Source organism: Phaseolus vulgaris, chromosome 9, assembly GCF_051622355.1.
Source record: "Phaseolus vulgaris cultivar YP4 chromosome 9, ASM5162235v1, whole genome shotgun sequence".
NCBI classification, from domain to species: Eukaryota; Viridiplantae; Streptophyta; class Magnoliopsida; order Fabales; family Fabaceae; genus Phaseolus; species Phaseolus vulgaris.
Window position 1 is genome coordinate 24,750,824 of NC_143506.1, and position 25,142 is coordinate 24,775,965.

At 35.5% G+C, this 25,142-nt stretch overlaps 1 protein-coding gene across 18 annotated transcripts; it reads left to right on the forward strand.

The window, feature by feature from the left end:
* The first annotated feature begins 16,912 nt into the window (after nucleotides 1-16,912).
* Nucleotides 16,913-21,008, forward strand: LOC137820900 (filament-like plant protein 3). 18 transcript variants are annotated; one of them, XM_090295727.1, is made up of 7 exons: nucleotides 17,222-17,359; nucleotides 17,502-17,563; nucleotides 17,713-17,794; nucleotides 17,903-18,103; nucleotides 18,406-18,583; nucleotides 19,001-20,253; nucleotides 20,566-21,008. In XM_090295727.1, exons 4-7 carry the CDS (start codon nucleotides 17,993-17,995, stop codon nucleotides 20,890-20,892), a joined length of 1,869 nt encoding a protein of 622 aa, XP_090151853.1. In that variant the 5' UTR covers nucleotides 17,222-17,359; nucleotides 17,502-17,563; nucleotides 17,713-17,794; nucleotides 17,903-17,992; the 3' UTR covers nucleotides 20,893-21,008. The 18 variants fall into 18 exon arrangements, with proteins under 18 accessions (XP_068481322.2, XP_090151855.1, XP_068481313.1 ...); XM_068625221.2 differs by lacking the exon at nucleotides 17,713-17,794 and having other exon boundaries at nucleotides 16,913-17,359; XM_090295729.1 differs by lacking the exon at nucleotides 17,713-17,794 and having other exon boundaries at nucleotides 16,928-17,359; nucleotides 17,849-18,103; nucleotides 18,763-20,253.
* The last annotated feature ends 4,134 nt before the right edge of the window (nucleotides 21,009-25,142 follow it).

Genomic DNA, 25,142 nt, shown 5'->3' on the forward strand with positions numbered 1-25,142 from the left:
CCATTGCAACCTCTTAAATATCACTCTTTTAAACACAAAATATAAACTATAATACGCTCTTCGAAATTCCATGGAGGCATTTCAGACAAAAACTTCTTTTGCCTTCGAGGAAGGGACAAGGAACATATAATTTATACATTGCAGCATCAAATATTAATTACATGCATTCATTTCCAAATATTGATACATATCGTACACCATATTAAAATCTATTCAGTTTTTAATTATAGGATTAATACTTTCATCACATATGAATGGAAACTATACACTTCTTAAATTACAATAATAATTATTTTCATCCCATGTTGATGACAACTCAATATGGAATAACATCAATGGAGGTTTAAATTTTTGTTAAGGATGATTAACTCTATTATTGAAAATTAATAGTATTTTAATATTTATATTTTAAATTTTTATAGGATAAATAATTATTTTTTATTTCGTTTAAAATTCCATTCCACCCAACTTATATTTTCCATTTTTTTAAGTTTAAAAAATATTTAGATCATGTAGTGTTTTTAGATTAAATTCTTAAGGAGTTTGCATGAAGATTCTTGTCTACCCATCACAGTGAAGTTTTAGGTAAATGAATCTATTCCTATTAAAAGTTTTAGGTAAATGAATCTATTCCTATTAAAAGTTTTAGGTAAATGAATCTATTCCTATTAAAGGTAATTGCATTTGTATGGTTCTTGTGGGATGTAGTGCTTTATAGGGGTGTGAGATACTTTGGAATGATATAATGACATGGTTGGTGTTACTAAGCGTGTTACTTCATTAACTAAATGAAAATATCATAACTCAAATGATGGTTTGGTCACATAAATTAAAATATCAAATGGTAAAAAGCTAAATATAGTGGATAAGTTTGTGTATAAAATATCCTGGGCTAAGATAAATGTTAATCTATGATGGAGCATACTTGATACAAATGTGAGTCTTTTGGAAGGTATCTTGTGGCAGTTATATTGTACATTGAGATGTGACTAAGGATAATATTTCAACTCAAGTTATTAATCATGAGTGTTGTTAAGGGAAATCTTTATCTTATTGACAATGCAATTATGTAATTCACAAATTGTGTTGTGCAATATATATGGTGTATAATAATATATACATGTAATTAATCCATTAGTTATGTGTGTTAATGGACATGTTGGTATATATGTATTTGTTGTATCTGATAATGTACATGTTGATATATAGGTATGTTGTTATATATCATTTAAATTATAAATGATGTAAATATTGTAAATAATAAATGATGTAAATGTTGTTGTTAGCAGTGATATATATGTTATATATCATGTGATAGATATTTTAATTTAAATTAGTTTATTTTACTTATTTTTTTTGTGCTATGAATATATGAAGTGAAGAAACATTTTGTACTCTTTTGTATTATTTGTAAATAATTTATTGAGGAAGAAGAATCTATTTTTTTTATAAATAATAATATATATCAATATTAATATTTAGATTAGTCACTACAAGAAAATTAGTTCGCTAAAACTCGACACAAACACGGAAAGCGAGCGAAGTTTGGTGTCTTGAAAAACTACGTCCATCGTGATTGGTATTAGACTTATACTTTGGTTTATCACGTTGAACCTATGAAGACATCTAGTGAGTGGTAGCTAGGTTAGTTAGAATAGGGAGAGGATTGACCATACGATGTTTATTAAATCATTCTTCTTGAGTAAGAAAGAGAGCTTCAATTTCCTTAACTGTGTAAGGATCCGTTCTTGACAAAATAGAGGTGGCAAAGGGATCATAATCGTCAGAAAGACCACTAAGAATCACCTCTATATGTTCTTCAGTACAGACAAGAGCCCCAATTGCAGCCAAAGAATTGACCATTTTCTTGATGTCTAATAAATAGGTAGTGACCATGCGATCTTTCTTTGGATTCTTAAGAAGAATACATAGCTTTTTTATTTGAGCTATGGTGTGCGACGAAAAGTAGATGTTTAATCTTGTCCAGATCTCCTTAGTAGTGTTTAAATACATAATTTTCGTTAGAAGAGATGTGATCATCGAGGCTAGCATCCATGCGACAATAAGACTATCTTGTTGCTTATAACAGATGCAATCTGGGTGTTGGGTATGAAGTCAGGACCAATTGGGTTGGACTGACTAGACACATGTTTAGTGAGTGAGCTTAATCATTGTGTCCCTTTTATAATCTATATTTAAAGATATCATTGTACTTGTAATTGGTGTGCAACAGGATAGAATGAAAACCTAATAGTTGCCCGTGTGGATGTAGGTTGCAGTTGGTGACCGAACCACGTTAAATCTTGTGTCGTTTATTTTTCTGCAGTTAATTCGTGATTGTGTGTTGCTTCCGCGTGCGTTTTTCCCATCAAGTGGTATCATGAGCTTTGGTTCGTTTACACACTAGAGATGCGATCAGCAGAATTAATCGACGAGACATAAAAATTGTGGTTGCAGTAGCGTCCCAAAGTTAGGGTTTCGCATAGGCGGCAACAACGTCCCAAAGCTAGGGTTTCGCATGGGCTGCAGTAGCGTCCCAAAGTTAGGGTTTCGCAGAAGCGGCAATAGTGTCCCAAAGTTAGGGTTTCGTAGAGGTATCCCAAAGTTAGGGTTTCGTAGGGGCGGCAACGACATCCCAAAGTTAGGGTTGCATGTGCGTTCTACAGGTGTGCGGGTTTGAAACGGCACGAAGTGCAGTGCAACAACGGTGGTGCAGAGCGCGAACAGCGGCGGTGTGCGTCCTGGCAGCTGCAGTCTAGTGCGGTGGAGCGCCAGTGCATTGGGGACTGCATCCAGGTCTGTTGGTGACTGATTTTAGGTGGTGCAATTTTTGTGGTCTTGATTTAAAAAAAAAGGATTGTCAAGATCTGAAATTAGTTGTACCGAGTATATTGACTAGTCGTTTGAGATGGCAGAAAACGGGAAGTTCCGAATTGAAAATTCGATGATACAAATTTCAGTTGGTGGAAAATGCAAATTGAGGATTTGTGAGTTCAGTTACTGAGCACATCAATATGATCTTAGCCAGACTTACGTCAGTGGTCATTAAGTTCAATGATGAAGTTCAAGATTTACTATTGCTACTGTCTTTGCCTGCCAGTTGGTCCGGAACGGTTACAGCAGTTACCAGTTCAGCGGGATCAGATGAATTCACTTTTGAGAAGATTCATGATCTCATTCTTGGTGAGGATGTCCGAAGAAGGAGTTATGAGGAATTATCTAGTGAATCACTATATGTCATCAAAGGTAAGAAAAATATCAGAGATAGTGGGAGCAAGAACAAAAGAAGGAGTCAGTCAAAGACTCGGATTTCTCAAGTGTAACATGTTGGAACTAGAAGGAGGTGGGGCATTTCAGGAATCAATGCCCAAATGATAAACAAGTCAACATTGCAGAAGACTCTGCAGAAGAGGACCTTTTAGTCTGTTGCGCGGATAACAATGTGGATTCATGGGTCATGGATTCTGAAGCATTGCAAAATCTAGTTATTGGAGACTTTGGAAAGGTAAGACTAGCGGACAACAAAACTCTTGATGTTACGGGCATGGGTAACATAGTGGACACCAGTTGGTTTTTGGACTTTGAAGGATGTTAATGTTGTTCCAAGTTTGACGAAAAGTTTGATTTTTGTTAGGCAATTGGACAAAGAGGGACATGAAGTGAAGTTATCAGCAGTGGAAGGTCGTTAAGGGAAATCTTGTCATGGCTCGCGAAAGAAAGAGAGGTTCATTGTATAGAGTCAGATTACCGTTTGAGGGAGTAACCATCCCAGTTCAGAAGATAAACAAAGTCTGGTTCACAGAATCTTGTGGGCAGAAGATGGTTGTCTTTACAAGAGGGAAACCTAGAGCCACAGGTTAGATTCAGAATGAACGAGCGAGCATGGAAAGGTTCAGGTAGACCAGTCAGAGGTACTTGTGGCAGTGGGAGCACGGGTTGTGCTTCAGCTGAGGTTCCTAGACGACAGTGGGTTAGGAGAACCAGTATTCCAGTGGTTGAAACTTCTCTAGAAAATTTCTTGTTGAATATGAAGAGTGTTTGTTCTCAGGTTGTTCTAGGATCCGACAGTTCCTGTAAGTGGGAGCCGGTAGGAACAGAGAACGGGTCAGTGACTAACATGTTGAAACTCAGGGGAGTTTTAACGAAGTCTTCAAAATGATTAAGAAGGCTGGTGGCAACTAGAGGTGGAACATTGAGTTCCATCGACAGATTACATAAGTACATGTACACCGTTGAAGCGCAGATGAACATTGTTCCGTGACTTCAAGTGGGAGATTGTTGGGTATGAAGTCAAGACCAATAGGGTTGGGTTGACTAGACACCATGTTTAGTGAGTGTGCCTAATCATTGTACACAGTTGAAGCGCAAGTGAACATTGTTCCGCGGCTTCAAGTGAGAGATTGTTGGGTATGAAGCTAGGTCCAATTGGGTTGGGCTGACTAGACACATGTTTAGTGAGTGGGCTTAATCACTGTGTCACTTTTATAATCTCTATTTAAAGAGATCATTGTACTTGTAATTGGTGTGCAACATGATAGAATAAAAACCTAATAGTTGCCCGTGTGGATGTAGGTTGCAGTTAGCGACCGAACCATGTTAAATCTTGTATCGTTTATTTTTCTGCAGTTGATTCGTGATTGTGTGTGTTTCTTTCGTGTGCGTTTTTCTCATCACTGGATTGGGAATCATCAGTGGAAGGAAGGTACCATGGAAGAACCTGAGAACCATCAAGAAACTTGGATAACATTAATCCATTAATTTTGGTGAGAATTTGATGTTTTCACGAAAGAAGGTTTTCATCGTTAAACTTGAAAGAAAATCAAAATAGTGAAGTAATGAATGGAGATAGCTATTTTTGGATAAGAGAACATATATAAAGACAAAGACATGATAAAAAAAAAACTCTAACTCATGATATCATGTAAAGGTTATCATAGAGATAGAAAAAAAAAAACAAAGAAAGGGGAGAAAAAAAAATATCTGTATATATTATGATAGAGAATACAATTTATATAGAAAATATATACATGACATGATACTTATGCATACTCTACATATTATCTACATCTTCAACAACAATTCACTACTACGTATTATTTACATCTTCAACAACAATTCACTACGAAAACTTCCATTTCTTAAAATAATTACGTATTTAAGGTCTTATTCCGTAAAATTTTACCACTTTTTTTTTTCAATAATAAACTATTCATAGATATGGATTATATATATTAGAAAAATCACTTTAATGGTAATTATTCCTAATTCACATTAATCGTGATATATGTGGGGACTATCTCAACTATAACCTGATAAGACTTAAATGTAACTTATAAAATTGTGTTAGATTTTAAGTTTAAAATATAATTTTGTTATATTAATTAAAGAATTAGTTCAATTTATAAGATCATATTAAAATATATCCTATATTTGTATTTAGGCCACCTGCATTTATCAGACTCTAAGGAAACATCATGACTATGAAGGAAAATACACGGAAATCATTTTAATAATTAATGAAAAACTATAAAAAATGCTTCGAGTATTATATACTTCCATGCTATATATTACCTTGTGTTTTGGATACTATTGTAGCCTTATAAAGTATAAAAGTAACAAGCAATGACAGTGTTTGGCATAAAACTTAATGAGACAAGTTGAAAATAAGTAGTAGAAGAGTATTATATGTTATGACATTCCAAAAAGTTTTTCAAATTACAAACAATTCAACCTTTTGTTCTATGAAAAAATTCATTATTATCTTTGAGAAATTATGGAAAAAGAATATATGAATAAGTATCCAATTTTCAAGTGGAAGAATGGTTAATGAGAGCTAGACTTCTCATATGAGAATTTTATCTAAGTTTAAGTAAAGCTTTAATCATATTCTAGTTTTTTTTTTTTAATTATCTCTATCATACAGCTTCATTGTTTTCCGAAAGAGCAAATATAATATTTTATGTAAGGTTGATTTATTTTAATGTTTATAATATCTTATTTTGAAGAGAATGTTTATGTTATCATATTTTCTTATTATTCTATCCTCCTTTTAACGAATTTGAAATAGTGATTTTTTTTTGCCCATATTTTCTTATGCTCAATTTGGATGAGTGAAAGAAAAAATATTTTTGTTTAATTTCATTCAATTACAACGATTGAAAAACGTTGATTTATGAGAGATAAATTAAATCAACTCCCTATATGAAAAAAAAAGCTAAAAAAATTTTACATAATACTATTAAAAAGTCAAAATTATCCTTAATTATTTTTTTATACACATATAAAATAACACTTTACATATATTATAATAAAAAATACTATATATATTTATAATATAAATATAAATATAATAATTAATTACAAATTTGTAACATCGATTTCGTTTAATATATAATTGTTTAATATATAATTGATTATGTTATGTATCATCTTCTTTCTTTTATTAAGAGTGATGGTAGTCATTTGGTTAAATTGATTAAGTTTGTTGTGATAACTTGTTCTGTTTGGATTATATGACGTATGAGGAATTATGCTAGATTTTAGGATAAGATTGAGATTTCTATGGCTATTTCGGTAATTAAAGATTTAACTTGTTTAGTGAGAAATTTGTTTAAAACTCTAGTGAAGAATGATATGTTGGATTTCAACGTGATTAAATTTTTTGGTATTAATACTCGTAGTGTTAAAATTCTTCGTCCTCTTGCTGTTAGATGGGAGTTTCCTTTACCAGGATGAGTTAAAATTAACATTGATGGTGCTGCTAGGGGTATCTAGTCTTGCTACTTGTGAATGTATTTTTCGTGGAAATATGAGAGAATTTATTGGTGTTTTCTTTGCATTTCTTGAAGTTCAGACTGCTATGGTTGCTGAGTTTTGTGGATTTATACTTGTTATGGAGGAAGCTCAAAAGATGAGACTTACTAATGTCTAGCTTGAATGTGATTTTGCCTTAGTTTGTGTTGCGTTTACTGCTAGGACTAATGTTCTGTGGATGTTTTGTAATCAATGGAAACTTGTCTTAATTACTGTGGGAAAATCAAGTTTAGGGTTACTCGTATTTTTCGTGAAGGGAATACGTGTGCTGATAAGTTGACTAATTTAGGATTTATTCATAGAGAATTATTTCATTAGTATAATAGGCTTAAATCTAGTTTGTTCTTAGAATTATTTATGAATATGTATTGTTCTTACAAGGTCAGGTTCCTCTTAGAGTGACTCCTTCTGTCTTCGTCTTCTCGTCCTCATAGCTTTTGGGCTTAATGATCTTCGGTTTGTACTTTCTTTCTTCGAGATGAGCAAGGTGGGGTACCTGCGAAGCTCAAGTTAGTCCGAGAACAAGGTGAGTTAAGAGTGAAAAATTACCTTTGACATTGGGTCTCCTATGGTATTTATAACTTTGGGATGGACCTTAGTTGTCATGGGCCTGCTTTTGGATTCAGGCGAAGACCCAATTGTGCCTTAATCATAGTTTATAATTAAACTAGTTTAATTACAATTAATCATGGGTTTATTATTTGTTCTTTGGTTCATTCGGCCTTGTCGACCATTCGGCCTCTCGGCCATCCGGTAGTACTATTGCTCCCCTGGCTCAAGTGAAATTATTAAAATGTAACGTAAAGGCTATAAAAGAAAATTTGCTATGTCTTTGGGTGTACGTCTATCCCAGGTCATATGCCCCCGGACTCAAGTGGAATTTATAAAAATGTAACATAGAGTCTATTTATAGAAGAACTGTAGGGTTTAAAGTGGCCAACAAGTTGAGAAGTCGCAAGTAAGTTTTGGTTGAGAGTTTTTATGACTCGTTACGCCATGTGATTTGTTTATGCATCCTAGAGGTCGGGTGGAGAAGTTCATTACTTCGTTCGAGGCACATGGATGTGATGTGATGTCAGGGGGCATAATTTCGCGTGATCTGAGTCGTTGATGTCGAGTTGATCCAATGGTGGAGATCGTGCATGACGGTTCATATTCGCCCTTTCCTTCACCTATAAATAGACGTGGTGGTGGGTTCCATTTTTCATGCGTAAACTGTGAATTAGCTTCGAGAGTCCAAGAGCAGAGTAGTTTTTCCATTGCCTGTGTACTGGTTTTTCCATTCCCTTTCCGTCACCACTTTATTTTCTTCGGTGTCTAGGGGTCCGAGTAAGGAAAGGCCAATGGCCATAAATACTGTGTCTAGTGATACCGAGAGCAAAAAGGAGTCTTCTCGAGCTGTTGGTCCTCTAAGTCGAGATAGCCCCAAACCTACAATGTCATCCTCTTTGAGTGCATACCACGGGGGAGGAAACTCGAGAGGCCGATTATGTGTGGGTAGATAACAAAGTTCGTGAGGTTTTTTCCAAGTATACTTAAGTGTCAATGTTTCTATATGTGGTCGAGAACCTTGATGATCGAGGACGATGTGGAGGTACTATCTGTCTTGGACGGGCTTCCCCACAAGATCCCAACCCATGCTCTCGTCCGTGCCTACTTGTCCTATGATAAAATTGCGTATGCTGGCGGTATGTGATTTTTACTCGTCTCGGTGCATTTTTACTTTGACGTTTGACTTAATCCTTGTTATTTGCAGATATCATGACAGGTTTAACGCCGGTAAGGGGGAACAAAAACTATTTCAAGGAGTTGCGCTTGAAGAGGCAACAAAAGACTCAAGCGGCAGAGGCAGGTGCTAAAAGCTCCACACCTGTTGCGAAAGCGACCATTTCGATAATCGTGGTGCCGACACTGGATAACGTTTGTCCTCCTGTCAATCCAAAGAAGAGAACAACAGATGACCATGGGAAGGATCGTGGTCGTTCCTCTCGGCGTCATGGAGAGCGTTTATCTTCAGGCAAGTCTCTGAAGCGAGGCCGGGGTGTTGAAGGGTTGAGTTCAAGCGGTCTTGATTTCTCCAGTCATGACCTCCAGGTTGCCGAGGGAGTGACCATGACCCTCAACCCTTGTGAACAATATTCTTTCTTGTCGGCTTAGCCTTCGCAAGTCCATGACGCATTCATGGAGCTTTGCTCGCGTACTCTCGTCCTCGGCAAGCGCATGGCTTTTGACTTAATGAAGAGGGACAAGAATGCAGCCGAGGTGAAAAATTTTCATTCTCGACTGGAGGAGTCGTCTGCCAACCTTCAATTGACCTTAGAAGGGAACAATGATCTCCTGGCCAAGAACAAAAACCACGAGGCCGAGGTGAACCAATGGAAGAGTCTATGTGTTGAGACCGAGAGGACTGGAAGGGATGTGGGTGAGAAGGCGGATGAGGAGATTCGAGGGCTCAAGGAAAGCCTTTCGGATATGTTCCTCTTGAACTACCAGTCTGAGGAGAAGGTGGAACAACGTTATAGAACAACACAAACTCGGCTTTCAAAAGACTCTCGATGAAGCGGCTTATTTCTACAACATTCCCTTGGACGAGGGAAAGTTCGATGTCGACAAGGACTTCTATGAGGGAGAGCTCTTACCAATTGATCAGATTCTGAGTCCCGAGAAGTCGTGTCGGCTCCGTCAGGGACTCCAGGTGCCGAGAGGATAAACTTAGATTTTTAGGTCTCTTGTTCCTCTTCCTTTTGATCGGGCACACGTACTTGTTCCTTTGTAAACGTGTGCCCCTTTTTGTGTAAATTGACGGCCATTCGGGCTTTTATGAATTTTATGGACTTTTTATTAAATTGTATATTGCACCTTCTTATTTCCTTCTTCTTAGCCTAAAATTTTATTTATTGTATTCTCGGCAGTGATTCACTTAGGTGAATTGGTCTTGGCCGAGAGGTTTTCTTTAATGTGTTCTCGACAAGGATTCACTTAGGTGAATCGACCTTGGCCGAGACGTTTTCTTTAACGTGCTCTCGGCAGGAATTCACTTGAGTGAATCAACCTTGGCCGAGAGGTTTTCTTTAACGTGCTCTCGGCAAGGATTCACTTAGGTGAATCAACCTTCACCGAAAGGTTTTCTTTAACGTGCCCTCGACAAGGATTCTTGAATGAATCAACCTTGATCGAGAGGTTTTCTTTAACATGTTGCTGATAATAGTTCACTTCATATAGCTGACAAGTTTGTTTTCATTAATATGATGCCTCGTTAAAACCTACTTAAGCCAAAATCCTTTTTGGGAAAAAGACCGATAGTAGGAAAGAGTACATCGACATTACATATCAGCTAAGACGCTGCAAACGATAAGCCCCATTGTGCAAGTTTTCCTTTACCTTGAATGGTTCTTCCCAATTTGAGTTGAACTTTCCTTCTACTGACGGCTTGCGAGCTTCCCCTCTCATTCTCCATACCAGATCACCCTATTGGAACGAGCGTGGCTTGGTTTTAGAGTTGTATCTTCTAGCTGCTCTTTTCTTACATGTTTCTTCTCATAGTTTTGTTTTGTCGTGCATTCTTGAAGTAAATCTAACTCAGTTTTCAAGCATTCTTCATTGAGTTTGAGATTATCAAGCTCTCATCGAATAGTCAGCTCTCTGACCTCAACTAGTAACATGGCATCTGTTCCATATGTAAGATTATAAGGAGTTTCCCCTGTAGCTGAGTGCAGAGTGCACCTATAGGCCTAGAGGACTTCAGGGAGCTCTTCTATCCACCTTCCCTTCGTACCACCAAATCCCTTCTTCAGCTCTATTAAGATGACCTTGTTTGCGGACTCAGCTTGTCCGTTAGTTTGTGGATGTTCTATCGAGCTTGTTTTGTGTCGGACACCGAGACTGTCATAGAACTCAACAAACTTATAAGATGTATTCGGCCTCAGCCTTTGAGACATTTAAGCAGCGGAGTATAATATCCCCTTTTGTATAGATCATCACCTACTAATACAAAACGAGAGGCCTTTTTTCTCATAACGAGATCGTTGCACTCCTTCCCATCTTCTCGGTCTTCCAGCACATTCTTAATCTCAGAAATCCAATTGACATCCTCTCTGCCTGTTGCCATGCATTCCTCAATTACAACCGACGGAGCAAACAAGGTTTGTCGTATGACAGTGTCATGTTGGCCTTTCTGCTTATTACTGGCCAGTTTTGATAACATGTCCGCTCGAGAGTTATCTTCTCATTTTATGTGATATACGATAGTACTTTTGAATCTTACCATGATGTCTACCACTCGGGGATAATACTTTAGGAGCAACAGGTCCTTCACTTGGTACTTCCCATTTATGTGACGACCGTCAACTGTGAGTTTGTCTTACACTCAACTTTTAGGGCTCTCATATCTTTGGCTAACAGCAAACCAGCTATGAGCGCTTCATACTCAGCTTGGTTGTTTGATGCTTTAAAGCCAAAACGTAACAACTGCTCTATGCAGAGGCTTCCCGACCCTTCAAGGACAACTCCTACTCCTGCTCTGTGTTTACTGGAAGATCCATCTACATACAAAATTCATGTTGCTTCCGGCTCTAAGTTGTCTTGCAGTTCTGAAGTAAAGTTAGCTAGACTATGTGACTTTATAGGCCCTATAGGTTCATACTTGATTCCAAACTCAGACAATTCTATTGACCATCCGATCATTTGGTCTACCAATTCGAGTTTCCTCAACACCTTACTAATAGGTCAGTCAATTCGCACAATGATTTCGTGACTTTGAAAATAAAGTTGCAGCCTTTTGGAAGCATGTACAAGAGCTAGAGCCACATTCTCAATCATTTGGTATCTAGTCTCGACATCTTGCAGTACTCGACTCACAAAGTAAACTAGTTTCAGATAAGTTTTACCTTGGACAAGGGTGGCACTCACGGCTTCCGACGACACGACAAGGTTGACCAGTAAAGGCATTCCTGGTGTCGGTTTGCTCAACATGGGAAGTTGAGATAAGGCTTTTTTTACGGCTTTAAATGCTTCCTCACATGTTGCGTTCCATGAAAACTTTTCGGCCTTCTTCATGAGCTTAAGAATTGGTCTTATCTTATCTGTTAGCGTTGGCATAAATCTAGACAACGAGACCAACCTTCCCGCCAGTCATTGGACTTCCTTCAGGTTTGCGGGCTTCTCATGGTTTCTAAGGCTTGACATTTATCTGGGTTTGCCTCAATGCCCCGGCTAGTTAGCATGAAACCTAAAAATTTACCACCTTCCACACCAAACACGCACTTTTCAAGGTTAAGGCGCATGTCGTACTGCCTAAGTTAGCCAAAGATCTCTGCTAAGTCGATCGTATGCTGCTTGGTGCTATCAGATTTTAAAAACGTGTCATCAACATATACCTCCATTGTCCTCCCTATATGCTCTCGGAACATCCGGTCCATCAACTTTTGATAAGTTGCACCTACATCTTTTAATCCGAAAGGCATAACTTCATAGCAAAAGTTAGCATTCTCGGTTTGGAAAGTTGTCTTCTCTCGGTATGCTGCATACATGGGTATTTGATTGTACTCATAATACGCATCAAGGAAGCTTAACACTTTGTGTCCGGCCGCTCCATCTACTAATCGGTTGATAAGTGCATAATTTCAGTAATATTTCATATTAAAAAATATAGGTACTTATGAGGATTTATTGCTAATGTACATATAAAATAATCCATAATTTATGAATTTATACCTTTTTACATTTTTATGAGCTTTATTTGAATAAGAGCATTTTATTCCCAAATTTGGTGTTAATTGCAGATTTCTAGGGAATATTGAAGATTTGGAATAAAGGAGAATAATTTGAGCTAAAAAGATAAAGCCGGAAGGTCCCATAATAGAAAAAGATGCAAAGAAAAATTGGGCCTTTTTTATGTTTTATCATTTAGCCCATTAGCGCGACACAAGAAACAACCTAACCTTAGAAAACTAGGATAAATAGAGGGCTAGAGGCTCAACCCTAGTGTGCCAGATTGAGAGGAAAACACCATATAGTGAATTGTAATCCAATTGGGAGAATGGAAGGTGCTAGAAATATGCATGACTAATTCTACCATTTGGGATTGAGAGTAATCTGCTCAAACTCTTATGTATTTGAGGTGATATTTTATATATTAATATTTGGTTCTTGATTGATTATTGGTATTGTTGTTTTACTTTTAACTTTCCGTGACAAATTGAGAATCTTAAATCTGACCGAGAGGTATTTTTAGGGTTCAGACCTAAACATCAACACTTAGTATATTTGAGTGCTAGAGATAAACTTGAAATGTTAATTGCCATTAACGTCTGAGTGTGAGCTCTAAGTTGTTTTTATAAGTATGCGAGAGATCGATATTTAAGAAACATTCTTAAGAATTTTATATGCGAGAGATCGATATAAATGAATTTTCTACGGGCATCAATTTCAATTAAAGAAACTTAATATTAACACGGTAATCAAAATACATGAGAGTGAAAGAGATGAAACCTAATCTCTATTTTTCCAATTGAAGCAACTAATTCTTTGTTTGTTTTCTTATTGATCAGTGCCAACATCATCACTTCAAACTCTTTTTATTGTTCTGTTGTTATATTTAGCGAATATTGTACTCGATAATTCACTGTTCCTTGTGGGATCGATATCCGTCCTTAGGGACAATTATTACTTTTGACAAACGCTGTGCACTTGCCGTAAAAAGTCATCATCGGTCAATACTGGGCAAAAGGTATGCATCTTTATGGCAAGCCCGGTTAAGATCAATGTAGTCATACATATCCACCACTTCCTATTCTTCTTCTGGACCAACACTATATTTGCCAACCAAGTAGTATAATGTATCTCTCGGATAAATTTGGCCTCCAAGAGTTTGTGCACCTCATTTTCTGTAATCATCCTCCTTTCTCCTCCGAGCCTCCTTTTTTTTGAGCTAATAGCTTTGCCTCCTCACAAACCGAGAGCTTGTGAGAGATAATTCTAGGATCTATTCTCGGCATGTCGTCCAGGCGAACATATCAGAATTCTTGATCAAAATTGTGGTGATCATCTCCTTCTCCTCCTCCTTAAGAGTTGAACCCATATAGGTATTTTAGCCCGGTTTGCCTAGTTGCCATAAGATAGTCTCTTCCTTTGGTTCTACATGAGGCTCATCATTAGGCCTAGGATCTAAATCATTCATAATTGTGACTTGATGAACTTTCGGCCTTCGACTTGGTGCCAGAGCGGGAATTCTCAGGCTGACGGCAAAACATTCTCTAGCAATTCTTTGGTTTGAGTGAAGGGTCACAACATTCTTACTTTGACTTTTACTGTTAGAAGGGAATTTCATAGCAAGTTGAGTTGACAGTATTGCTCCCAACTTGTTGAGGGATGGCCTTTCTAACCGGACGTTATACGAGGATTTCGCATCCACCAACAGGTATTTGATTCTTATACTTTTACAACATTCATTACCTTCGCCAAATTTTGTGTCAAGATCAATGTATCCTCGAGTGTCTACTCTTTCCCCCGAGAATCCGATTTTTTGCTCATTGAAATTCACCACAACATCTAGGGGTAAACCCATTCTCTTAAAAGTCTTCCAGTAAAGGATGTCTACAGAGCTTCCTTGATCGATCAACATCTTCATGATTACAAAATTGGCCACTTCGATAGTCACTACAATCGTATTATCATGCCTCGGGTCAATAATTTTAAAGTTATCATCAGTAAAGTCTCGTGTTCTCTTTTCGTCGGTTCTCAACTTTATATCTTTTTTATTACCTTGAACATAGCGACGGAGGTGGCCAACCTACACCAGTTCCTCAATCTTATCTTTTAAAGCCCATCAATCCTACGTTGTGTGACCAAAATTTCGATGATAATGACAATGCTTAGTTTGATCTGCATTCGATGGTGTGTTTGTCCTTTTCAGCGTTGTCAAGGGGTCGGCACTAAGAGCTTCCTCCAAGATCCTTGACTTGTCGGTGGTCAGAGGGGTGTAGCGAGTAAACCACAATGGCTTAGGGAAATCTCTCAGCCTTCCGGATGACATAGGTCTGTTCTTATCAGTCCTCCTTTCGACATCTTCTGGTGCTTGAGTCTTGGCACAAAATTCTCTCAATTCTTTTAACTGCATAAATTTGGCAGCTCTCTAACGTAACTCATATAGGTTCATGACCGGTTTCTTACATAAACTGTTCGAGAACGGACCAGGCTTGAGGGCAGTTACCATGTGATACATGGTTACCTAAGGACTTAGGTTGCGTATATTTAACACCACCTTGCCAAACCTTTCCACAAAGGTTCGTAACGACTTTGTCTTCTCTTGCCGAATGTTAACCAAAGCAATGAACGTGAGATGGTGTGGATTACTTGTAGCAAACTACGCTCCAAACTTCTTGACCAAGGTGTCAAAACAATCAATGGAGTATGTCGGTAATCGAGTAAACCAACTTAAAGCAGCTCCTTTAAGGGAGGTGGGAAATACTCGGCATAAAAGTGCATCCTCGGCAGTGTATAAACTGACTTGCATTATATATGCATCCACATGCTCGTCTGGGTCGGTAGTTCTGTCATACTTGTCAAGTGTTGGATTCTTCCAGGTGCTTGGCAAGGGTACTTCCATAATGGACTCCACAAAAGGACTCCGACAAGAGACCGTTCCCAAAGTGCTCATTGAAATTGGCTGAGTGTTCTCTTGATGAGAGCTTCCGGCCTCCTCAATTCTTAGATGAGTGTTTCTGGTCAAAGGACATTCTCCTTCTATAGTCTCTTGGACTGTTGGTTCTCCATTAAGCTTTTGTTTCATTCGAGCATTTTCTCTTCTTAATGCCGCTAGCTCCTCTTCATTCTCCCCCTTCATCCCTTGAACCTCTTCTTCATTTTTCTTCTTTAAAAGTTCCATCTCCTTCCTCATTTGTAAAATCAATGCCATCGGATCTAGCTGGCTAGTTTCTCCTACTTACGTATTTCTGTCGTTTCCCGTCACGTTTCTAGTTGTTACCATGTGGACACTCTAAAGGGTTTCTTTCCCGCCCCATGGTGGGTGCCAAAAATGTTCTTACAAGGTCGAGTTCCTCTTAGAGTGACTCCTTTTGTCTTCGTCTTCTCGTCCTCACGGCTTCTAAGCTTAATCATCTCTAGTTTGTACTTCCTTTCTCCGAGATGAGCGAGGTGAGGAACCTGCGAAGGTGCTTCAATGCTCAAGTTAGTCCGAGAACAATATGTAGGTGAGTTAAGAGTAAAAAATTACCTTTGACACTGGGTCTCCTCTGGTATTTATAACTTTGGGATGAGCCTCAGTTGTCATGGGCTTAAGGGTGACAATGCGGGCTGGCCCGCCCCGCACTTGGCCCGCAAAAGTGAACCGGGTTGGCCCGCCCCGCATAGAATTTGCGGACTGATTTTTCTAGCTCGTCCTGCATAAGAGTTGGCTCGCGGGCCTACAGGTTAGTACGCATAAGAAATATTTTTTAAATATTTTTTTTTGAATTTTTATTTAGATGCATTAGGTAAATGGTTTGATAATATTATTTTCATGAGACATGCGTAATAAGATGTAATTAAAAATTTCGAAATCTGAAATATGAGGCTACATGAAGAAAATATGGGGGTGCAAAAAAAAATTTATACATTTTAAAGTTATACGAGTAATGCAGGCCAACCGTCCCGCCCCGAACTTGGCCCGTGCGGGTTATGCGAGGCGGGCTAACGGGTTGAAATAAGTCACTCGCCCCGCGTTTTTTTCAGAGGGCTGGCCCGTCCCACTTTGCCACCCCTACATGGGTCTGCTTTTGGATTTAAGCGAAAACTCAATTGTGCCTTAATCATAGTTTATAATTAAACTGGTTTAATTACAGTTAATTACGAGTTTATTGTCTGTTCTTAGGTTCATTCGGCCTTGTCGACCGTTCGGTAATATAAGTATAATATGTATCGTTTTTGTTAACATATGAGTTTTGGTCCAATCCCCCATATTTTTGTATTTTTTTTTTAATAATATTTTTTTTCATGTAATGACATATGATTGTTGTTATTTAAAGTGTTAGAGGAACTGAGATATCAAGTTACATGAAAGCTTTTATAATTTAAAAATAAAATCAACTAATATTGAATCATCATGACATTGTACAACACTTTTAAAGCGAACAGAAACTTCAAGCATCTGAGTTATTTGCCCTTAGAATTACTTGTAGCTTTGTGTAGTGCGTGCGAAGAGGAAGCAAAACAGGGGTCAGTAGTGACAGGGTAGTACCCGCAATTTGCGTTCAAGAAAGGACAGAGGCAGGAACAGACAACGTAATAGCAGAAGCACAAAAAGTGGCAGAAATAATAACACCAAGAACAAGACAAAAACAGAGGAAAGGCAAAACAATTTTAACGGCTGTAGTGAATCGCAGGAGCAATAAGCGGGAATAAGGCAGAGTTTGTTTGAATACAATCCCGACAAAGTTACCTTACCTGCACATATATGATCTACAGATGATAAAATCAAGCTAAATCAGTGGACTTTTTCAGACCCCTTTCACACTTCCACACTCTTATCCTATTTCTCTGTCACCACATGGTCCATCTCCTTTTCCCAATATCTCTTTCCACATCACAACACAAACTTCCTTCAATAATATCTTCCATCATTTATCTTAACTTTCTCTCACATTTCCCTCTTTTCTTCCTTCTATTCATTTCTCTGTCTTCTTCAATCTTAGGATTCACCACTTGCTAGATCGACAGTCCATTCTCATGGCGTGAAATTGGGGAGTCATGGTAGGTGCGTAACCCTCACACTCTGAGTTTTGTGTATAAAGGAATATCATAGTAGATGGCCAAAGGATAGACTTCAAAAAAGTATTTTTTTATTTTATTTTTTATTTCCATATTTCTACATTTGACCACTGATCCCTTAATGTTAAAATCTAGGTAGATGGGAGTGGAAAGTGAATTCTAAGCAAAGCTCTCTCTCATAACTACTTTCTGTTTTCTTTGCAAGTTACTTCTTAAGGTTGAACACCTGGCTCTCACATTCTTCTTTTTTAATTGTGGGTTTTGCTTGAAGTTGCCACATTTCCCTGCTTCCTCTTATTCATTCCACTGATAGCCTCAGATCCAGTTCTGTTCAGGCTAAAGGGTTTGTTGGGGGCACTGGTGCTCATGTTGTTGTGTGAAGGCATAAGGAGGTGTTGCTTTGCCTAAATTGTGGATGGACCGGAGGAGTTGGCTATGGCGCAGGAAGTCATCTTTGAAAAGTCCAGGTGAAACTGAGAGTTCTGGCTCAATGTCATCTCATTCAGAAAGATTCTATGATGATCAGGTAGCAGCACCCCCTTTTAGTTCTTTATATTGTTAGCTTCTTTTCTTGCATGCTATCATGGTTTAGTTATATTTGTTTTCGTCATTTTCATTTTTTCTACCCACTAGTCAGTTGCCTGAGATGATTTGAAGTTTCCAGGCAAGCAGAAACTGTTTGTTTTGTAGACTTGACATGAATATAAGTTTCTAAAGCTTACATAGACCATTCATTCTGCCCTCATTTTAGTTTGAGATTCTGATTGTTCAAATATTTATAAATTGAGGGAAATTTGATGAATGGTGTTTCTGTACCATGATGTATAGGTATATACCACACATACTACACCTCCAGAAGTCATGTGCGAGGAGGGTGCAACAAATGATGAAGAAGTTACTGATGTGAAGACTCTAACACAACAGTTATCTGCTGCTCTATTAAACTCTAGTGCCAAAGAAGACTTGGTAAAGCAGCATGCTAAGGTTGCTGAAGAAGCTGTCTCAGGTATCTGTTTTTCGACCATCTTGCGTATGAATAACTTCCCCTTGATTTGACAAAGTTTATCTAAATGACAAATCAATTGAGGCTTTGAGCATTTGCAATCGACTTCCTGTTTGTTCAAGTGTTGATCTTAGTTATGGTTTATGAAAATGAATATCTAAAGCTATCCAAACATGATTCAGGGGTAATTCTAAAATGTGCTTCACCTGCTTGTCAATGATTCATTTCGCCTGCCTAGGGAAGCCATGGCTATATCCTAAACTTCTGCTCTAGGGGAATTATTGGGAAGCCGTGTCTATATCATAAACTTCTGCTCTAGGGGGATTATTGGGAAGTTTAATCTAAATTTTTTAAAGAAATTTGTTTTCTGTTCTTTTTTCGGGCTAAAATATTAACTAATTACATGGCTTTTGGGATTAGGCTGGGAGAATGCTGAAAATGAAGGATTGATTTTAAAACAACAACTTGACGATGCAAAACAGAAAAACTCAGTTCTTCAAGACCAAGTTAGTTATCTTAATGGGGCACTCAAGGAGTGTATGTGGGAGCTTCGACAATCTAAAGACGAACAAGAGCAAAAGATTCATGAAGCTGTATCAAATAACTCTTGTGGCTTGGAATCCAAAACACCTGATCATGAGTGGGAAGCTGTTGATCCTGCTGCTGCATTAGTTCACTCTGATCTTCACCGGAGGCTTGAAGATATGGAGAGAGAGAATTCAAGTCTTAAAATAGAGCTACAATCTCGACTTGAGGAACTAGAGTTCAGGACCATAGAAAGGGATTTGAGCACTCAGGCTGCTGAAACAGCAAGCAAGCAACATTTGGAAACTATAAAAATGGTGGCTAAGCTAGAAGCCGAGTGCAGGAGACTGAAAGCTGTGACTCGCAAACCATTCTCTGCTAATGATCACAGATCTTTAGCTGCTTCTTCAGTTTATGTAGAGTCATTTACTGATAGCATGTCAGATATTGGAGAAAGGCAACAAGTACTTGAAAGTGATATGCCGAAATTGGGAGGCTGGGATCTGAATGAAAACACTGCCGGAGAAAATCACACGGTCTTTTCAACTGAGATCAATCTGATGGATGATTTCCTTGAAATGGAGAGGCTTGCTGCATTGCCAGATACTGAAAGTGTAAGTAGCTTTCCCGTTGTAAATACTGCATCTGACCAACTCAGTGTTGGCCATGGCACAATGAATGCTTTTGTGGAAGGTATGGTTCAAAAGAATGCTGCATTGGAAAGGAAACTAGAGAAAATGGAGGCAGAGAAACTTGATCTGGAGATGGATATAACCGAGTACCAAAAGCAGCTTGAAGCATCATTGAGCAGGATAAAGGAAGTGGAGTTAGAGGTAGTAGAGCTTCAAACTAAGTTAGCTCTTGCAAACAAATCAAATGAAGAAGCATATGAAAAACTAAAAGCAACTCAAGAAAAGAAAGAGATAGCTGAATCAAAACTCAGTGTTGCATACACTGAAGCAGAAGAATTGGTCTCAAAAATTTGTTCGTTAGAGGAAGAGATTGAGAAAGAGCGAGCTTTGTCGGCAAAGAATTTGGCCAAATGTGGGAAGTTGGAGGATGAGCTTTTGAGAATGAAGCATGAAGCTCAACTCCAGCAAAAAACTGAGATTCTTCCCGGAGAAGGTGTTAATAGTGAGCTAAAGCAGGTCAGTTTGGTAACACACAATGCGAACTCCACAATTTAAGCCTTCTTCGATGTATTCTATATTGTTTAAACACACACTGGCTAATAATCTTTCTTTTTCTATGATGAATATTGTCAAGTGCATGATGCTCAAAACAAAGATTTAGTTGAAATATTAACATGTGATGCAGACTCAAATTACAGAAGATCAGTTGGAACTGCATTTGATTACTAAGTAGCTAAATACAAGTGATGGTTGTTGTCTAAATATGTTGCATAAACAATGTTGTACACAAGTCTTTTCATATAAAGAGCTTAGCATCTTTAAATGCAGGAGAAGGAACTAGCATTGGCTGCTACTAAATTTGCTGAATGCAGAAAAACCATTGAATCTCTTGGACTGCAGTTGAAGTCCCTAGCAACATTGGAAGACTTTCTACTGGATTCAGAGAGCCCTATGGAGTTAACATGTGAAGTTAGACCAGGTCCCCACAATGGTGATGAGCAGTTGAAGAACTTACATAGTAATTTGAGTTTGATCAAAAGAGATTCTGAACCAGTTTCACTAAACTCATCATCTATTACCCATGAAAAAATCCGTAATAGTTTTGGTAGGTTCAACCCAAGAAGCAAAAGTGTAAGCAGAACAAGAGATCACTGAAAAATAAGGTGAAGAAAAAAAAAAGAATTTGTAAATGTGGTCAATAATGATTCAACGTGTATAAATTTCAATCTTACTTGTTTACATATAAATAGTACCCTTTTGCAGAATTAAAATGGCTCACGCATAAATATTAGAATTACAGAGTGGGTTGTGTTCATCCATGTCATAATGCGCTAATACTCTTTTGAACCAAAAGTTGATCTTTCATGTAATTAGCTATCCAAGACTTAAATTCAAAAGTATTGGTTAAATAAATACAAATCTGTTATCTGAATTCAAGAGTGGAGGTAATGCCAAATACTATATTTTTTTTCTTCAAATTTTCATCTCAAATTATTGCTTATTTTATATAATTTTTAATTTATATTAATAAAATTAAACTATTTATCGTTTTAATAAATAAATATTTACTTTATTTTATGCTTATTTTTCTACAGTTATTACTTTATATATCTCTTAATTTTAATTTATTAGAATATCATTAGAGATGATAAGTAAACTCCTTCAAAACTATGTTAACCAAGAATAATGGTATTGATTAACATGGATATGAATAATATATATTTTTTAAATTACTTACTGTACAAATGTGAATGTGCACATATTTATTTTATTTTAAATTACTAAATATTATTATTTTATTTGATATTCTATTTTAAAATTTATGAAATTATAAGTTATAATAAAATGTATATTTTTTTTAATATTGAATTTTTTTATAATATCATATTTTTATTTTTATAAAAAATATTTGGGCAAGAACGGTGGAAGGTATACCTGGTATGCCTGTTAACCGATAATTATGAAGATAACGGATACATTTTATACTTTGTCACATATAAAAGGATGAATATAATAGTAAAAGCATTAAATATAATAGTAAAAGCATTAAATAAATGGATATCAACAAATTAAAATACGCCTATAACCCAGTATAAGATGATAAGAAGAAGATTAACATATGAAGAGGAAGAAAAGCATAAAAGTAGGAGCAATTAGAAGTATCAAAAACTAAAAAACAATTTAAAATCAAAACCTATATTGATTAAGGCACCTATTAATTCCAATCAATTAAAAAATATATAATTATCTCGTAATAGACGAAATATTTGTCTTGATTATTGTGAAAGTTTTAGATTTCTCACCTTTTTCGTGAAGATGATGCTAACAAACTTGTTAATTTAAAATTTATTTATAAAGAATAATTTTATCTATACCTATATATATAATGGAGATTTCCCCATAACTGTTTTTGATATATATCTATAGACCCATAACTGTTTTATATATATATATATATATATATATATATATATATATATATATATAAAAGTTAATTTTATTTTTAGTTATTTTGTAATTTTGTAAATATTAAAACAGTTATCAGGATTGTTTTTTGAAATATATTTATTTCTTCAATTTTCACTCACAGTTTTTTTTCAATTTGAATTTATATTTGGAATTCTAATTATCGTTTTTCTCTTCTCCCTCCTACTCACTTTATCTTTTCTGTTCATATCACTTCCATTAGATAAAAACATTCTTTAAGATAAGAGTAATAAGAAGAGCAAGTATGTAAGTGAGTTTTTTTTTTCTTGGTTGTTTAATGGTTAATGTCACTAATTTTTATCATTTTTTTTACTATAGAGCATTCAGATTGCACAGGTACAAAGAGTTATCTTGACACCATTGTTGATGTGACATTGACGGGATGACGAATGCGATCTGAAAAGGGGTTAGAAAACAAATATTTTCTTAAAGTTTGTTATGAAGTTTCTCATCTTATTCTTCTTCTTTTTTTTCTTTTCATTATTATATTTCTATTTTTTAGTTTTATGTTAGTAACAACAAATCAAAATTAGTGATTCACAAGAATGATGACCTTAATTCCTTTAAGGTGCAAACGACATTATTGTTGATGTGGACATCGACTTCTCTTTTTTAGTTTTATGTTAGTAACCACAAATTAAAATTAGTGATTCACGAATCTTGACATCATTGTTGATGTGCTGAGAGGATGAATGAGTCTTGAATACAACATTCTTGTGGAGAGGAGGAAAGGAATTAGAAAATAAATATTTTCTTAAGGTTTATTCTTCTTCTTTTTTCTTTTCATTATTATATTTTTTTTTAGTTTTATCTTAGTAATAACAAATCAAAATTGGTTATGTTTATTTTGTTATAAATTTAAATTTGTTTAATATAGTTTTTACTGCAACTTAATTATTAAAATAGTAGGTTGAAACTCATAAATGATGAGAGAAAATGTTTCTATCTTATTTTTACTTAGTGATATTTGATAAAAGATATGAATACACATAATAATATACAATATAGTAATAATAACAAAAATGCGGATGCACATGCGCTTTAGCACCTGTGTTTCCGCTAGTTGGTATAATAGACTTCTATCTTGTCTTTTATTAGAATTTTTTATTAATAAGTATAGATTACCTAAGTATCGTTTTTCTTAGGTTATTTAAATATGAGTTTTTGTGTAATCCTTCCTATTTGCTTGTATTTTTTTTTTAATAATATCTTTTTCATGTGGTGACAGAGAAATGTTGATACCTGATGTATCTAGCTGGAATGTCTAATTTCATAATAATGTTTGACATGAGAGGTTTTAGTTAATTCGATTAATATTTCAACAAACAAAATACTAAAAATCCACTTAAACTAGTTTAGTTATTTCATTTGGAATTATGAATTTAAGATAAACTTGATGTTACAATTCTCACGTCAAAATCTTATACTGTGTTTGGACAGAGAATTTTAAAAGAAATGAAAATTTTAGAATTTTATTAGAGAATTTTGATTGCTTAAAATTAGAGAATTTCAAATTTTCTAAAACATAAGATTTTGAAATTCTTTATATTCTTAAATTCAAATTGTGTTTTTTTTTTGGTTTTTTCTTAGCTCAATTTTGGTTGGAGTCTCGTCTAGTTGACAAAAACTAAAATATTATCACGATGATAATTTTTCAGTTGATGTCGACTAAATTTTTTTATTAATGTTAAGAGGAGTTCTTTTGTGATTTATGTTGTTGTAGATCACTATTTTTCTTACTAGATATTAGTTGGACTTTTCTTGACCAATGTTGAAAAGACTATTTTTTTTCGGATCTAAATTAATTTTTTCAACAAACATCTATCATGATTTTTTTTTCAATGTTTGCAAAGATTTTTTTACAATAGAGAAGTTATTTTTTTTTAATAATTTGCTATGATTTATCTTTTTAGTGTTAACTCCAAAACTTTCACACAACATTAATTAGATTTTTTTTACCCAGGTTAATTAGGAAAACTTTTGTGAGCTGACATTGATAAATAAAAAAGTAAGCAAGAAATCACCATGTAAAAATAACTTTGATCAATGTCAATCTAAATCTAAATGATTGTAGTTAGACTCAAAGGAATTTCAATTAATTAATGTTAATTATAACATCCTAATTTCCTTGCCCAAAATTATATCATGAAATTTAGTGTGTACTTATAATTTACATACTCATAATACTCATAATATTGTATTACAAAATATTATTCATTTTATAAATATTTTTAAATATATACATCATGAAACAAAATATTTTCTTTATTTTCTCTACTAAACTCTTCAACTCCTTATTATTGAGACCCATCACCTCTAACCTATGCTCCCACACAGATTAAAAAGATAAACATAAATAGTGTGTTTAAATAGATAATTTTAAAAGAAATTGAAATTCTAGAATTTCATTAGAGAAATTGAATTGTTTAAAGTTAGAGAATTTCAATATCTCTCTAAAAAGTAAGAATTTAAAATTATTTATATTCTCAAATTCATGTTTTGTTTTTCATAGTTTTCCTTTAATTTGATTTTGGTTAAAATGTCATCAACTTGATTAAGATTGAAACATTGTTAAGATGGTAACTTTTCATTTGATGTTAAGAGAAATTTTTGTGTGATTTATGGTGTTGTTATAGACTACTATTGAAGTCTTCTCGACCAATGTTGAAAAGAGTATTTTTTTTTTTTTACAGATGTAAGTTAACCTTTTAAAAGACATCTATCATGATTTTGTTGTTATTGATGTTTGCAGTTGATTTTTTTTAAAAATCAACAGAGAAGTTATTTTTTTTAATAGTTTGATACTATTTATTTTCAAACTTTGACATGGTAGGATTTTGTTTACCCATATTAATTACAAAGTCCACTTTGTCATGGGTTGAGTTATAGGATTATGTCCATTATATGGGAAGTAAAAC